The 16,311-nt window shown below is 38.5% G+C and overlaps 1 protein-coding gene across 5 annotated transcripts in view; it reads right to left on the reverse strand.

Moving 5' to 3' along the window:
• CSNK1A1 (casein kinase 1 alpha 1) overlaps nucleotides 1-16,311 on the reverse strand; it is a 48,269-nt gene that overhangs the window by 19,599 nt on the left and 12,359 nt on the right. For all 5 annotated transcript variants that reach the window (XM_068980240.1, XM_068980239.1, XM_068980237.1 and 2 more), the window contains exon 3: nucleotides 2,747-2,873. In XM_068980240.1, the coding sequence (XP_068836341.1) occupies nucleotides 2,747-2,873 (127 nt within the window). The remainder of the gene's footprint in view (nucleotides 1-2,746; nucleotides 2,874-16,311) is intronic.

Consider the following 16,311-nt stretch of genomic DNA (forward strand, 5'->3'; position numbering starts at 1 on the left):
TTATATAAAGTAAACATCAATCCTATGCCCCTTGAGGTACCTGTGTAAAAACAGCCTGGTATTACTCGATCAATTTTTATTCTCTTTTATATGTACACACACAAACTTACATAGTGCTTCAGAGTATGCGGTGCTGACCAATTGACAGATACAGTTATACATTGTTATTGCTTTGAACTAAAATAGAGGTAGTCTACTCACTTTATTTTTGTTCAGTTGTTTTTAACTAATTCTATCCCAAACATTTCTCGAAGCTGGTACCATACAATGTAAGCATGTAATTTTTATACAAATGGGGACATATACATGCTGGGTTTCCTTTCTGGCATGCTTTTCCGACTCTCCCATGATTTTTCTCCATATTTGTATGATCATATCCCAAAACTAACAAACATGGCATTATAACAAGCTTTTCTTAATTTCCTGGAAATTCTGCCAAGTCAAGTGGTATGGTCTTACCATTCTTTTTAATGGCGATAAATATTCTATGGCATAGATGGAAGTACTCCCCAATTATTCCAACTCACAGTATTAATGCTCATTATTTCCAATATTCTCTCACCATAAACACTAATATACTTATATATCCTTATCAACTAGCACTTCTATTTCTATGGGTTGTAACTCCCCTATCATTGCAGGTGGAGTTGCTGCTTTGAAGGCAAACTGATTGCCTCTAAAAATAGACTATAACAACTCATTTTTTCAGCACTAGTGTTTTTTCCCCACTAGCAGTTATCTCAGTTTTTTCTAAATCTTGCCCTTTTTCACAGGTACTGACTTCACTTGTAATTTCATAACAGTTAAGAAACCTGCTCACTTTTACTGACCTCTTGGATTTAGTACTATACTGTGAACTGTCAATCCATACTTTTCCATTATTTTTTTGGCTTGTCCTTTTCTTGTCAGTTTTTAAGAATTCTTTGCATACAACAGAGAGTCTTTTATCAGTCATTTGTTATGTAAACAGCTTTAAATTTTTTCTATAATAGTTTAAATTTCTAAGTTATCAATTATGTCTACCTTTTCCATAAAATACAAGTTGTATTTGAAAATGTTTTCCATGTCTCTCTGCCCATATGTTTTCGCTCTTCTCAGTAGTGTACGTCAGGATTCTATTTTTACTTGCCTGCATTTTCTATAGAGCTTTTATCACCAAGGATATACATTCTAACTCTTATTCCTCTACCTGGGCAAATGGCTTGTGAAGGCAAATTGTAATCTCTGGCTTAAACTATACACTCAAGGAAGTAGATGTATACAATGTCCAAATACCATCTTTAGGTACAGCAGCAATTCATATATTAAATAAGTAAAACAAAACATCTGTCTCACTTTTGGTACCAGTCAAGTACATGAAATATTTGTTCTAGCCAAGTAATACTTATTCTTAAACAAATGCCTTCCTACAACCCCCTTCCCTAAATTACATTATTTCTCTGATGTTACCAGAGTGTCCAATATAGACTTTTATGACAGAAGCCATCCACTTCTCTCCACTAACTCTATGTTACACGAGGGAAGAAACTAGTTCTTATTTTTTGTACACTCCAGTGCTAAGTACAGTTCAGCTCAGTCACTCAGTCGTGTCCAACTCTTCGCAACCCCATAACTGCAGCACGCCAGGCCTCCCTGTCCATCACCAACTCCCAGAGTCCACCCAAACCCATGTCCATCGAGTCAGTGATGTCAACCAACCATCTCATCCTCTGTCGTCCCCTTCTCCTCCTGCCCTCAATCTTTCCCAGCATCAGGGTCTTTTCAAATGAGTCAGCTCTTCGCATCAGGCAGCTAAAGTATTGGAGTTTCAGCTTCAACATCAGTCCTTCCAATGAATACCGAGGACTGATCTCCTTTACAGTGGCAGACCCTGAATAAATGTTCACTGCATGTATGCCTATGTGTTACTGAGCCTACAGAATACAAACTCTTTTATTAAGATTTGCTCACATGTCAGTTAAAGCATATTAAGAAGTCATGTTTTATGCAAGGTCCTTGACATTTACCTGTTGTCTTTGACCATAATATCTGTTTCCTCAAGGTCTGTTCCTGACCCCATTCTCCCATCTTAAAATTCTTTAAAACTGGTTTTCTTTTTTTTATTACCTTTAGCTAAAACAAAACAAAACAAAACAAAAACCAAAAAATCTAGCCTTGGGCTTTAAAATAATTTCATCTAACCTCAATCAATGCATAAATCCAATTCATGACATAAAAATTTCCATGGTTTTGCTTAAATATTACCAATAGCTGAGAGTCCTGTAACAAGCATCTACTTGGTCAAAAACTGTTCATTAAATTATTTCAGTACCTTATTTTCCTCAAAAATACACCTTTCATAAGGGTTCAACACATAATACCATTCAATTTGCTTAAATAAAATTTTAATATATACATATTTATTTATATTTGCACACACACAAACACTCCCAAATCCCTTCTTCAAACAAAGTCTTACAAAGAAACCTGTTATACTCAACACTAAAACAAATATATGATGGGAGTAGCTCGAAAACTCTTAAGCCTATAGGTGAATATTAAACCAGTATAATTCATTTTTGTCTTATACCACAGGAAAACATCTACAAGACTTTAATTAGAGTAACAAACTTGAATAACTATACTTTTCAACCCAAGGATTTTAATACTCTGGTTTCTACTCTGAAATTATAGTTAAGTAGTTAATTATAGTTAATACTAAACAGCAGTATTTCTTAGCTTTTATTCTCATAAAAGTTTCACATACCTGGTCAGCTAACATAAGTACAGTTTTCATTGTGAACCTTCTTGAACAGAAATTGAAGAGGTCTTCAAGGCTGGGTCCAAGAAGATCCATAACTAGCACGTTATAGTCTTTTTCCTGACCATACCACCTAACAAAGAGGGAAAGAGGAAGGCATTATAAAAAGCTGATTATCACTTAACATCACCAAATTTTAAAAATGTAGGATTGTTTCCCTCTAGGTTTTTATTTAAGGTTGTTTTCCTCTATTTAGCTGATGACCGCACTTACTGACTACATTGCCCAATACAAAATAATGTATAAAGAGATTTTTTTCTATCAAGCAACCCACTGCCCCATTAAGTTAGTACTTGTGTGGCAGCCTTAATAACGCTTTTTAAGCAAGGCAGATGAATTCTCTATCCACCCACCATTAATTCCTGTAACCTTGGGCAAGTTTCTAAACCTCACCTGGTCTTACTTTTTAATTGAAAAAACGAAGGAGATTTTTATCAGTCATTCCAAAATGTTTCAGAGAGTAAATATCCATTTTATTGTAACTTCTGTTCCACTTCCTACCAAGTTCTATTTATAAGGAGTCATATTTTTGCTTTAGTTCCAGATTACAGAAAATAATCCTGTTACCACAAGGATGACACTCACTTTTTATTGGAAGGATCATGCTTTAATTATCCATTGCTGTATTTCTGTGGATATACATTTATCCACAGTAACTCTAGGAACATCAACTGCTAATTTCAGAGGCTCCAAGGACTAGGAATCACTGCAGTAAGTGATTGCAAGTTTCTATGTCTCTAGGTCAGATAAGGGTAGTTTCTGAAAAATACGCACTATCATTTTTATTTTAAACTTAGCTAAATTATGAATTTTGCTTGAGGGAATTCCCTGGCAGTCCATGGTTGGTTGGACTTCTTGCTTCTACTACAGGAGGCATGGGTTTGATCCCTGGTCAGGGAACTAAAGATCCCACACGCTGCACAGTGCAGGCAAAAAAAAAGACCAGCTTGGAAAAAAAAGTGGCTTTTATTTAAAATGTAAACAAACAAAAGAGTAAGCTATTTTAAAGCTGGACTGAAGTGATGTCTTTAATAACTCTAATAAGAAACTATACCTGGATTTACCATTTGAAAAGTTTGTGTTTTTAAAATATTCAAAGCAGGGAAAAAAATGCTTTAAAAAATCTGTTTTAAAAAATGTTTAGTGTTTTTGTTGTTATTCAGTTTCTCCATCATGTCCGACTCTTTGTGACCCCACGGCCTGCAGCACGCCAGGCTTCCCTGTCCTTCACCATCTCCCAGAGCTTGCTCAAACTCATGTCCATTGAGTCGGTGATGCCATCCAACCATCTCATCCTCTGTCAGCCCCTTCTCCTCCTGCCTTCAATCTTTACCAGCATCAGAGTCTTTTCAAACCAGTCAGTTCTTCCCATCAGGTGGCCAAAGTACTGGAGTTTCAGCTTCAACATCAGTCCTTCCAATGAACACCCAGGAGTGATCTCCTTTAGGATGGACTGGTTGGATCTCCTCACAGTCCAAGGGACTCTCAAGAGTCTTCTCCAACACCACAGTTCAAAAGCATCAATTCTTCAGTGCTCAGCTTTCTTTATAGTCCAACTCTCACATGCATACACGACCACTGGAAAAACCATAGCTTTGACTAGACGGTTTGATTTAGGATTAGCACTGACTGGTTTGATCTCCTTGATGTCTTATGTAAGTGTGGTCCCATATTCAGGTCCAACGAATACTATCCCTGGAATTTTATGTGAAAGACCACAAGGGGACTAGACTTAAAAAGCACACATTGTTTCCTGTACTTTTGTTTCACCTGTTCCTGAGGACTACTTTGCAAACAGGAAACATGAATAACTACCATCAAACACACAAAGAGGAATTCATTTTCATGTCTTTGCTGAAAAAGATAGCCTGGCTGGCAAAGAGTTTTTTTTAACTGTACAGAGATTGTGCCCACTCGCCTAAGAAAAGCAACAGAAGGGCCAATCTGCTAATGTCTGAGATTTTATCTAAAATCGTGTTCAAAGCTTCTGCAATTTTCTTATTTCAATCCTTTCTTTTCCATACAAGAATTCGACATTCTTCACATCCATTCCAACATTTACTTTGAAGAATAACTCTTTCACACATAAAAAAGGTCACAGTGGTGGGTTTTTGGAGGGTGAGGGAAAGGGGCGGAGGTGGGAAGAGATGGGTAAAACAAAACAATAATATTGAAAGATAAGTGATGAACAAAATGAAATATGGTTATGTTCTCCTTTCCTGATTCCTCTATTTTGTTTTCTTTTTCTTTTTTTTAATCCTTTCTGTACTTAATTGCAGAGGCAAATCTGTGCTGGGAAGCTATTAGGAACTTCAAAACCCATTCTTAACACTATAAATATCCAATACTAAGAATTATGGCAGATCTTTAATATAAATCTAATTTAGCTAGGTTTTAAAGAAAAAGAAATGACTCTAATCAAGAATACAAAGTATAGAAAATGCTAAGGAAGTGAGGGGAAGTCACTAAAAGTCAAAGGCAAAAGAGAAAGCAAAAATCAACTCTCATAAGACTACACCTCACACGTATATCAACAAATTTGTACCAACAGCTCCCTAACAAAATTACAATAAAGTAAATTTTACAAGCATCCAACCCAAACCACAAACCTGACATATCAAAGGCATAAATTCATACTTCACATGGCCATGAGAAGTCATATGCAAAGTAGGCCTTTAACAGAATATTCTCAGAATAATTAGAAACAAGGAAAAAAAATCAGATGAATTTAGAAATATACTTAAAAAAAAAAAATCAAGTCATCAGGTATTTTTCTTCTTATTGCTTTAAGTGTGTGAGTTTAAGCCCTGCTGGTTCAGCAGTAAATAATCTACCTGCAATAAAGAAGACTCAGGAGACTTGGGGGCCCCTGAGGAGAAAATGGCAACCCACTCCAGTATTTTTGCTGGGAAAATCCCATGGACAGAGGAGTCTGGAGGGCAAGGAATATATAACTAATTTCTTGAAACCTAAGACCTCACAGCCTCCCCATCTGTGTCTTCCACTTGTGCAATCCAGCCAGACCAGATTACACACAGATTAGGCGCCAGAACAGTCTTCTGCTTACCCAAATCATACTCACTCAGTTTCTGCCTTCACCTCCATGTTTTCCTTTTATTCTGAGAGCTTCTAACTCTCCATTTGCAATTGCAACATCCTAATATCCAGCTGTCAGAAATCTTTCTTAAGTAGCCTGTCTCACACAGATCTCCCATTTCACAGAATTCTCATAGCCACTGACTACTGCTTGAATCCAAGATCTAACCCCTTGATGGTACAAATATTCAGGTACTGTTACTTTGGTGCTTCTCTCTCTCTCTCCACCTGGTAACACAGGGCTTACTGTTTGTTTTTTATAAGTCTTCACAGAACTTGGGTAATGAGCAAGCACTAACCTGATTCTCTGAGATCATTTAAGTTTGCAGACTACCTGAAATACACCAAAGTGAAAGCCTCACTCCTGTTTCTGCTTTCAACCAGAAACTCAAGGTCCTATCTTTAGACATTTTTTAATGTATGTAACAATGTGTTGTTACTAGGTACATACACTATGGTAAGAGGCTTCCCTGGTGGCTCAGAGGGAAAAGAATCTGCCTGCAATGCAGAAGACCTGGGTTTGATCCCTGGGTGGGGAAGATCCCCTGGAGAAGGGAATGGTATTCTTTAGTATTCTTGCCTAGAAAATTCCATGGAGAGAGGAGCCTGGAGGGCCAGAGTCCATGGGGTGGCAAAGAGTTGAAAACTGATCGAATGACACCTTCACTTTCACTTCACACTATGGTAATGTGCACACTGTAGGTAACTCTGACAATTTATGAGATTAAAAAAAAAACTGGTTTGATTTGGACCTTATTTAGTTTCAAAACATGCAGAAGAATCAAATAATTTAATGGATGAAAGCAAAAACGAAAGTACAAGGTCTCGTTTTCTGTTTCAAATGTCTTTAGACTCAGTGTTGCCTGATCAATCAAGGAAACAGGCCAAAGAATGAGTCTGTAATTCAAAAAAATCATTACTTACTGAGACCATTAAAAAAGGTACCTTAAGGTCTGAAGAAAATTCTAGCAGAAGGCAAGGTCCATCTCTGATCTCATCTTGTTCTTCTAAACCCCTAGCCAAAGTAACTCTAGCTAAAAACTTAAGACACATGTAAGAAGCACAAAGCTAAGATCGCACATACATGTACAAGTCACTGGGGCTGACCAAAATGTGCTGCCAGAACTCAGAGAAGGAAAAAAAAAAAAGAAAAGAAAATCAGTGGGCTGAACTACATCTGTCCAAAGAAAGAAACCTAGTGAAAATGGTCTATCACCAGTCAGATCCTGAAGGAAGGATAATATTTCGATAGGGAAGGTAGAAAAAGATGTCTTAGGCAGGCGGCAAGAATAGACACAGGTTCGTATAAAGGGGAGAATCAAGGTGACTGATAGTTTGGAGCTATATTATAGACTCTTGAATGCCAGGCTAATGTGCTTTAAATTTTATAGATAGTTGGGAAAATATCAGTAGGATATGTCTAGGACCTAATATAATTAAGTCAATATTAAAAGCTGGCCTTGGTATCAGTATGCAATACGGAGCCTGGGGAGTAAAAGGAATGACAATGACATGAAGACCAATTAGAAGATTTGGAGAAGAGTTTCTTTCTTTTCCCTAATAAATCTCTACAAAAATAGAAGTACCTTAAAAAAGAATGAAATGAAATATTTTAAATATTGCTGTGAGACCCAACGACTTCCAAGAATAGTAAATCAGTGTAATCATCATAAATACTCAGTTCAGATTAAAGCACCTAAATATGTTTCATCCCTATAACTAGAACAATAATAACAGAAAAAGGAACATTTGTTTAACGTAGGCCTTCTCTTATGGCTTGATTAGTGTGATGGTTAATTTTATGTGTCAACCTTACTGGGCTAAGGGATTCTGGAATAGCTTGTAAAACACTATTTTGAGGTGTCTGTGAAGTTGGCTCCAGAAGAGATTAGCATTAGAATGACAGGCTAAGTAAAGATCACTCTCCCTAAAGTGGAGGACCTGAACTGAACAAAAAGGCAGAGGAAGAGAAAATTCCCTCTGCTACACTGAAATAATCACCTTCTTTATGTAGATATACTCCTAAGTATTTTATTCTTTTCGTTGCAATGGTGAATGGAATTGTTTCCTTAATTTCTTTTTCTACTTTCTCATTATTAGTGTATAGGAATGCAAGGGATTTCTGTGTGTTGATTTTATATCCTGCAACTTTACTACATTCATTGATGAGCTCTAGTAATTTTCTGGTGGAGTCTTTAGGGTTTTCCATGTAGAGGATCATGTCATCTGCAAACAGTGAGAGTTTTACTTCTTCTTTTCCAATTTGGATTCCTTTTATTTGTTTTTCTGCTCTGATTGCTGTGGCCAAAACTTCCAGAACTATGTTGAATAGTAGCGGTGAAAGTGGACACCCTTGTCTTGTTCCTGACTTTAGGGGAAATGCTTTCAATTTTTCACCATTGAGGATCATGTTAGCTGTGGGTTTGTCATATATAGCTTTTATTATGTTGAGGTATGTTCCTTCTATTCCTGCTTTCTGGAGAGTTTTTATCATAAATGGATGTTGAATTTTGTCAAAGGCCTTCTCTGCATCTATTAAGATAATCATATGGCTTTTATTTTTCAATTTGTTAATGTGGTGAATTACATTGATTGATTTGCAGATATTGAAGAATCCTTGCATCCCTGGGATAAAGCCCACTTGGTCATGGTGTATGATCTTTTTAATGTGTTGTTGGATTCTGATTGCTAGAATTTTGTTGAGGATTTTTGCATCTATGTTCATCAGTGATATTGGCCTGTAGTTTTCTTTTTTTGTGACATCTTTGTCAGGTTTTGGTATTAGGGTGATGGTGGCCTCATAGAATGAGTTTGGAAGTTTACCTTCCTCTGCAATTTTCTGGAAGAGTTTGAGTAGGATAGGTGTTAACTCTTCTCGAAATTTTTGGTAGAATTCAGCTGTGAAGCCGTCTGGACATTTCGCCAAAGAAGACATACGGATGGCTAAGAAACACATGAAAAGATGCTCAACATCATTCATTATCAGAGAAATGCAAATCAAAACCACAATGAGGTACCACTTCACACCAGTCAGAATGGCTGCGATCCAAAAATCTGCAAGCAATAAATGCTGGAGAGGGTGTGGAGAAAAGGGAACCCTCCTACACTGTTGGTGGGAATGCAAACTAGTACAGCCACTATGGAGAACAGTGTGGAGATTCCTTAAAAAATTGCAAATAGAACTACCTTATGACCCAGTAATCCCACTGCTGGGCATACACACCGAGGAAACCAGAATTGAAAGAGACACATGTACCCCAATGTTCATCGCAGCACTGTTTATAATAGCCAGGACATGGAAACAACCTAGATGTCCATCATCAGATGAATGGATAAGAAAGCTGTGGTACATGTACACAATGGAGTATTACTCAGCCGTTAAAAAGAATTCATTTGAATCAGTTCTGATGAGATGGATGAAACTGGAGCCGATTATACAGAGTGAAGTGGGCCAGAAAGAAAAACACCAATACAGTATACTAACACATATATATGGAATTTAGAAAGATGGCAATGACGACCCTGTATGCAAGACAGGAAAAAAGACACAGCGGTGTATAATGGACTTTTGGACTCAGAGGGAGAGGGAGAGGGTGGGATGATTTGGGAGAATGGATTTCTATCATGTATACTATCATGTAAGAATTGAATCGCCAGTCTATGTCTGACGCAGGATACAGCATGCTTGGGACTGGTGCATGGGGATGACCCACAGAGATGTTATGGGGAGGGAAGTGGGAGGGGGGTTCATGTTTGGGAACACATGTAAGAATTAAAGATTAAAAAAAAAAAAAAAATCACCTTCTGCTCTCAGACATCCATGTTCCTGGTTTTCAGATCTTAGGACTCAACCTGGGACTTAAATCTTTGGTTCCCCTGGCTCTCAGGCCTTCAGGGTTGAAGCAGAAATGCACTACTGATTTTCCTGAGCCTTCAGCTCATGTAGACCACAGGTCCCGGGACCTCTTGGCCATGATTGTGTAAGCCAATCCCTCATAATAAAACTCTATCTATAATACAAGCATATCTTTCTTTATTGCTCTTCGCAGGTATCACTTTTTTTTTTTTTTTAAACAAACAAGGTTTGTGGCAACCCTGTCTTGATCAAATCCACTGGCACCACTTTACCAACAGTACGTGCTCACTTTGTGTCCATCACATTTTCATTATTTTGATATTTTTGTTATTATTATATCGTTGTGGTGATCTATGATCTTTATTTTTGATGCTATTATTGTAAAAACTACCACTTGCTCAAAGCTCAGATGATAGGCTAGCACTTTTCGGCAATAAGGTATTTCAAAATTAATACACATACTTGCCAAAAAATGTGTGTGACTTTGCTTTATTGTGGTGTTCTGGAACTGAACCTGTAATAACTTTGAGATATGCCTGTATATAAGACTCATCAGTTCAATTTCTTTAGAGAGTCCTAATGTAATAGGAAGAGCCATTTTATGTCTTGTTCACAACTGTGTATTTTCAGCATCCAGCACAATGCCTTACAAGCAGGAAATACTCAGTAACATTTGCTGAATTAAAGAATAAAAAGCTGTATTAGAGGTTTTAAGAGGCCAGGGCACACCTGACATGGCAGATGAGAAAAACAAAGCAAGGAATAAAAAAAAATACTTCCTGTCACCAGGAAGCATCTGCTCATCTTTGACTCAAAGAAGCCAAATAATAAGTAAAGTGGGCTTTGGGAAGCATCCCTACGAACAAAGCTGGTAGAGGTGATGGAATTCCAGTTGAGCTATTTCAAATCCTGAAACATGATGCTGTCAAATTGGAAAACTCATCAGTGGCCACAGGACTGGAAAAGGTCAGTTTTCATTCCAATCCCAAAGAAAGGCAAAGCCAAAGAATGTTCAAACTATCGCACAATTGCAATCATCTCTCATGCTAGCTTTATTTTTCTGGGCTCCAGAATCACTGCAGATGGTGATTACAGCCATGAAACAAGAAGACACTTACTCCTTGGAAGGAAAGTTATGACCAACCTAGATAGCATATTCAAAAGCAGAGACATTATTTTGCCAACAAAGGTCTGTCTAGTCAAGGCTATGGTTTTTCCTGTAGTCATGTATGGATGTGAGAGTTGGACTATAAAGAAAGCTGAGCACCGAAGAATTGATGCTTTTGAACCGTGGTGTTGGAGAAGACTCTTCAGAGTCCCTTGGACAACAAGGAGCTCCAACCAGTCCATCTTAAAGGAGATCAGTCCTGGGTATTCGTTGGAGGGATTGATGCTGAAGCTGAAACTCCAGTACTTTGGCCACCTGATGTGAACAGCTGACTCATTGGAAAAGACCCTGATGCTGGGAAAGATTGAGGGCAGGAGGAAGAGGGGGACAACAGAGCATGAGATGGTTGGATGGCATCACTGACTCAATGGACATGGGTTTGGGTGGACTCAGAGTTGGTGATGGACAGGGAGGCCTGGAGTGCTACGGTTCATGGGGTCACAAAGGGTCAGACATGACTGAGCGACTGAACTGAACTGAACTCATGTTAGCAAAGTAATGCTCAAAATTCTCCAAGCCAGGCTTCAACAGTACGTGAACCGTGAAATACCAGATGTGGAAGCTGAATTTAGAAAAGGCAGAGGAACCAGAGATCAAATTGCCAACATCTGCTGGATCATCAAAAAAGCAAGACAGTTCCAGACAAACATTTACTTCTGCTATATTGACTATGCCAAAGCCTTTGCCTGTGTGGATCACGACAAACTGGAAAATTCTGAAAGAGATGGGAATATCAGACCACCTGACCTGCCTCCTGAGAAATCTGTATGCAGGTCAAGAAACAAGTTAGAATCAGACATGGAACAATGGACTGATTCCAAATTTGGAAAGGAGTACATCCATGCTGTATACTGTCACCCTGCTTATTTAACTTATATGCAGAGTATATCATACAAAATGCCAGGCTGGATGAAGCACAAGCTGGAATCAAGATTGCCAGGGAGAAATATCAATAACCTCAGATATGCAGATAACACCACACTTATGGCAGAAAGTAAAGAAGAACTAAAGAGGCTCCTGATGAAAGTGAAAGAGGAGAGTGAAAACGTTGGCTTAAAACTCAACATTCAGAAAATTAAGATCATGGCATCCAGTCCCATCACTTCATGGCAAATAGATGGGGAAACAATGTAAACAGTGAGAGACTATTTTGGGGGCTCCAAAATCACTGCAGATGGTGATTGCAGCCATGAAATTAAAAGACGCTTGCTCCTTGGAAGAAAAACTATGACCAACCTAGACAGCATATTAAAAAGCAGAGACATTATTTTACCAACAAAGGTCCATCTAGTCAAAGCCATGGTTTTTCCAGTAGTCATGTATAGATGTGAGAGTTGAACTTAAAGAAAGCTGAGCGCCGAAGAATTGATGCTTTTGAACTGTGGTGTTGGAGAAGACTCTTGAGAGTCCCTTGGACAGCAAGGAGATCCAACCAGTCCATTCTGAAGGAGATCACTCCTGGGTGTTCATTGGAAGGACTGATGCTGAAGATGAAACTCCAATACTTTGGGCCTCCTGATGCGAAGAGCTGACTCATTTGAAAAGACCCTGATGCTGGGAAAGATTGAAGGCAGGGGGAGAAGGAGACGACAGAGGATGAGATGGTTGGATGGCATCACCGTCTCGATGGACATGAGTTTGAGTAAGCTCCAGGAGTTGGTGATGGACAAAGAAGCCTGGCGTGCTGTAGTCCATGGGGTTGCAGAGTCGGATACCACTGAGTGACTAAACTGACTATAAAGTGACAGTCTTAACAAGGAAATGTCTTCCTATACCATTTATCTTCCCATCTTTAGATTATCAAATCAGAGTCCTCACTGGACAACTGAAAGTATAAGCACTGAATCAGTGCTGTAACACACCAATTTTCATAGCATCTACATTCTCAAGACACTGTATCTCAAACTCAGTCTCTTGCCAACTCATCATCATCTAACTTTTACCTTCCTTCTTATGAGGGTAGACGTTAAGGACCTTGTCTAGTACAATCTCACTCAACTCTAAGTAAACAAGCTCGAATTCCCCCTTTAGGTTGTTACTGCTAACAGTTCTAATCACCCTAGTCTCATGTCTGAATTTCTTTCAATGTTCCTATATATTAAATTTTGCCTTTCATAATATTATAAAAATTATAGACAGCTCTTCTTCCTATCCTTCAATAGCACCCAAATTACCATGGGCCAAAAAAATTACCTGCAGAAAATTCTTGTGCATCCTTTCCTGTATCTTCCTTCTTGCTTTTCATCGTAATCATGCCTGGCTGCCTTTTCTTCCCATGTTTTGTTTTTGGTGTGTGTGCCTTGGGATTAATAGTTCATTTACGAGTTAAGAAAAGCACTTCCTACTACCCCTGTCCTCCTAAATTACCAGAATCCCACAGGAGGCCGCCCTCAATTCTCAATTTAAATTCCCGAGTCTCAAGAGTTACCAGTCCTCCTGGTACTACATTCAAGTTGATTGAAAGGTAGAACCATCTATGAACTTCAGTCTTAAGACACTGTAACTCCTTTAACCTAAAACTGTTAGTATTTATAATGCTCTATTTTACTAATGGCATTTTTCATCACAAAAACAGAACCATAATGCACCAGTTTGACTATATTTTTGATTCATGGTAACTCTTCAGCCTTTCTGAAAGAGAACCAGACACAGGACTAAATGTGGGGCATCTCCTGATTTTCTATTAACTTGGTACATAAGACTGTTGTGTAACTATCATTCTCCAAAAGCTTCTCTGCCCTTATTTGTTCCTTAGATTAGCGGCTTTCATTTTACTTTGAATACAAGACACCTAAAATTTAATAATATAAACTTCTTTTGCCATCAAAACATCAATCTATTTCCTCTTCTCACAATTTCACATTTAAAACAATTCATATTTCACAAGTTCAGTAACATGAAAATTTTATTCACAATCCTTTGGACTTACAATTGCAGAAATACCTTTGAACTGGTTTGAGATCCAGAGGGCTTTCACTAGAGAATGACACTCTATGCTGCTATTTGGCTACTGTAAAGAACTGGAAAATCAAGTTGTTTTTTTACTTTGCTGCACTGCCACACAGGCAATTGGGATCTTAGTTCTCAGACCAGGGATGGAACCACACCCCGTGTACTGGATGTGCTGAGTCTTAACCAATGGACTGTACCAAGGAAGTCTAAAAATCAGGTTTAGTAAAGAAATTTAGACTAAAGTTTAGACAGAACAAAAGAAACAGTTTTAGAGGTAGATATGGTGATCAGAGGAATAATTTTGATATGATGATTTCAAGAAATTTTAGATATTAATTTTACCTTTTACTTCACTGAACCTTTCCCAAAACTTTCCCAGGTCTTTAACTGGCTAACTGTCCGATCCTTATAATCTCACACCAGTGAGGGAGGGTATTAACAAGCATGGAAGTAATTTAATAAAAACTGAACAAGACTAGATAGGGGAAAACAGTGGATATCCACTGAGACCAATCCTGCATCAAACAAATGTTTTTTTACTTAGCCACAATGAGAAAGAACTTGGGCTTCCCTGGTAGCTCAGTTGGTAAAGAATTGGCCTGCAATGCAGGAGACCCCGGTTCCATTCCTGGGTTGGGAAGATCCACTGGAGAAGGGAGAGGCTACCCATTTCAGTATTCTTGGGCTTCCCTGGTGGCTCAGCAGGTAAAGAATCTGCCTGCAACGTGGGAGGCCTGGGTTTGATCCCTGGGTTGGGAAGAACCCCTGGAGAAGAGAGCGTTTACCCGCTCCAATATTCTGGCCTGTAGAATTCCATGGACTGTATAGTTTGTGGGGTCACAAGAGTCGGATACGACTGAGCGACTTCCACTTTCACCAAGAACTTGCTCAAGCAAGTTATGTTTGGGTGGGTGGGAGTTGGAGTCACTAGTTCTGCATCAGGAGTTCTAAATCTTTTTTTGTTGTCATGGACTCCCCCCACACACCGCTGACTGTCTAACGAGGCCTATTGATCCCTTCTCAGAATATTTAAAAAGCATAATATGTAGCATTATAAAGGAAACTAATTTTAGAGCGATTCAGTTACCATAAAATTACTTCAAAATAAATCTTGATATAGTAAAATACATGCTCTTTATTAAAGCACTACACAATAAAATATAGGGGCAGGTCTAATTAGTAGTGTAATTTTGAAGTATGATGGGAATAAAGACTATTATGAGATTCATACAACAATGTGATACAAAAATATCTGTGATTTCTATTGGTGACAAAGCCACAGGTACTGTCCAAACTAGTGAGGTACTTGAAAATAACTTTGGAATTTTTTTTCATCCAACTCACTAACCTCTTGAAGGGAAGAAGGGATATCCCTGAACCAAGTTAAGAACCCTGCTCTAAACAGATTTTCTTTTTAAATTTCTGGTGGTGTTGGGTCTGTTACTGTGTGCAGGCTTTTCTCGAGCTGTGAGCAGGGGCCACTCTCTAGTTGCAGAGTGCGGGCTCTAGGATACCCAGGCTTCAGCAGCTGCAGCTCCTAGGCTCTAGGGCACAGGTTCAGTAGTTGTGGTGCTGGGGCTTAGTGCTCTGCGGCATGTGGGATCTTCCCAGATCAGGGATCGAACCCTTGTCTCCTGTGTTGGCAGGCAGATTCTTTACCACTGAGCCACCAGGGAAGCCCCTCTAAACAGATTTTCAAGGTAAATAGACTGTAGATTAAGATCTAAAACTTGTGCAGTGCGTTTCAGTCAGCCAATAACAATGTCAACTAACATGGTTCATTTTCCTTCTTCATCCTAACCCTCTTACCTGCTACTACTAACCCTCTGCTGACAATATGACCCCTAAGATCTTTGAATTATGCTGTAAGGTTTCCATTTCTCAGTCTTCCTGTTCCTTGCCCTCTGCTTTAAAACATGCATAGACGCTCCTTAACCTGCAAATTTTTAAAAACACAAACAAATGTGCCTTGATACTTGGTACTACCTACTATAAATGTTCCCATTCATTTACCCTTCAACATTTATGGTGGCTAACAAGACAAAACCAAGTAATTTTTACTCTCATAGTTTATACCACAGTCTGTGTTGGCAAATGATGAAAGAGAAACTGATGGTGAAAGATACAAATTATGGGGACCCAATCAATTTTTTAGAGGGAAGCGTTAGGGAAAACCTTTCCATGAACAAGTAAAGTTGATTCTTGAAGCATAAACAGAAGATGGTCAGGTAAAGAGGTGAGCAGGGGTTAGGAGTACACACTAAGCTTTGTTATTCACAAGAAACTGAAAACAGCCAGCACTGTTGGTACATAGCAAGACAAGATCACCCTACTTTCTTGTTCACAGGTAACTTGTTAAAAATCTAGTCTGTATCTGCCATCTTAATTTTTTTCTTGGTTCCCAGTATAATGGTTATCATTTTCATCTCATTATACTGC

This window comes from Capricornis sumatraensis, chromosome 9 (genome assembly GCF_032405125.1).
Source record: "Capricornis sumatraensis isolate serow.1 chromosome 9, serow.2, whole genome shotgun sequence".
NCBI classification, from domain to species: Eukaryota; Metazoa; Chordata; class Mammalia; order Artiodactyla; family Bovidae; genus Capricornis; species Capricornis sumatraensis.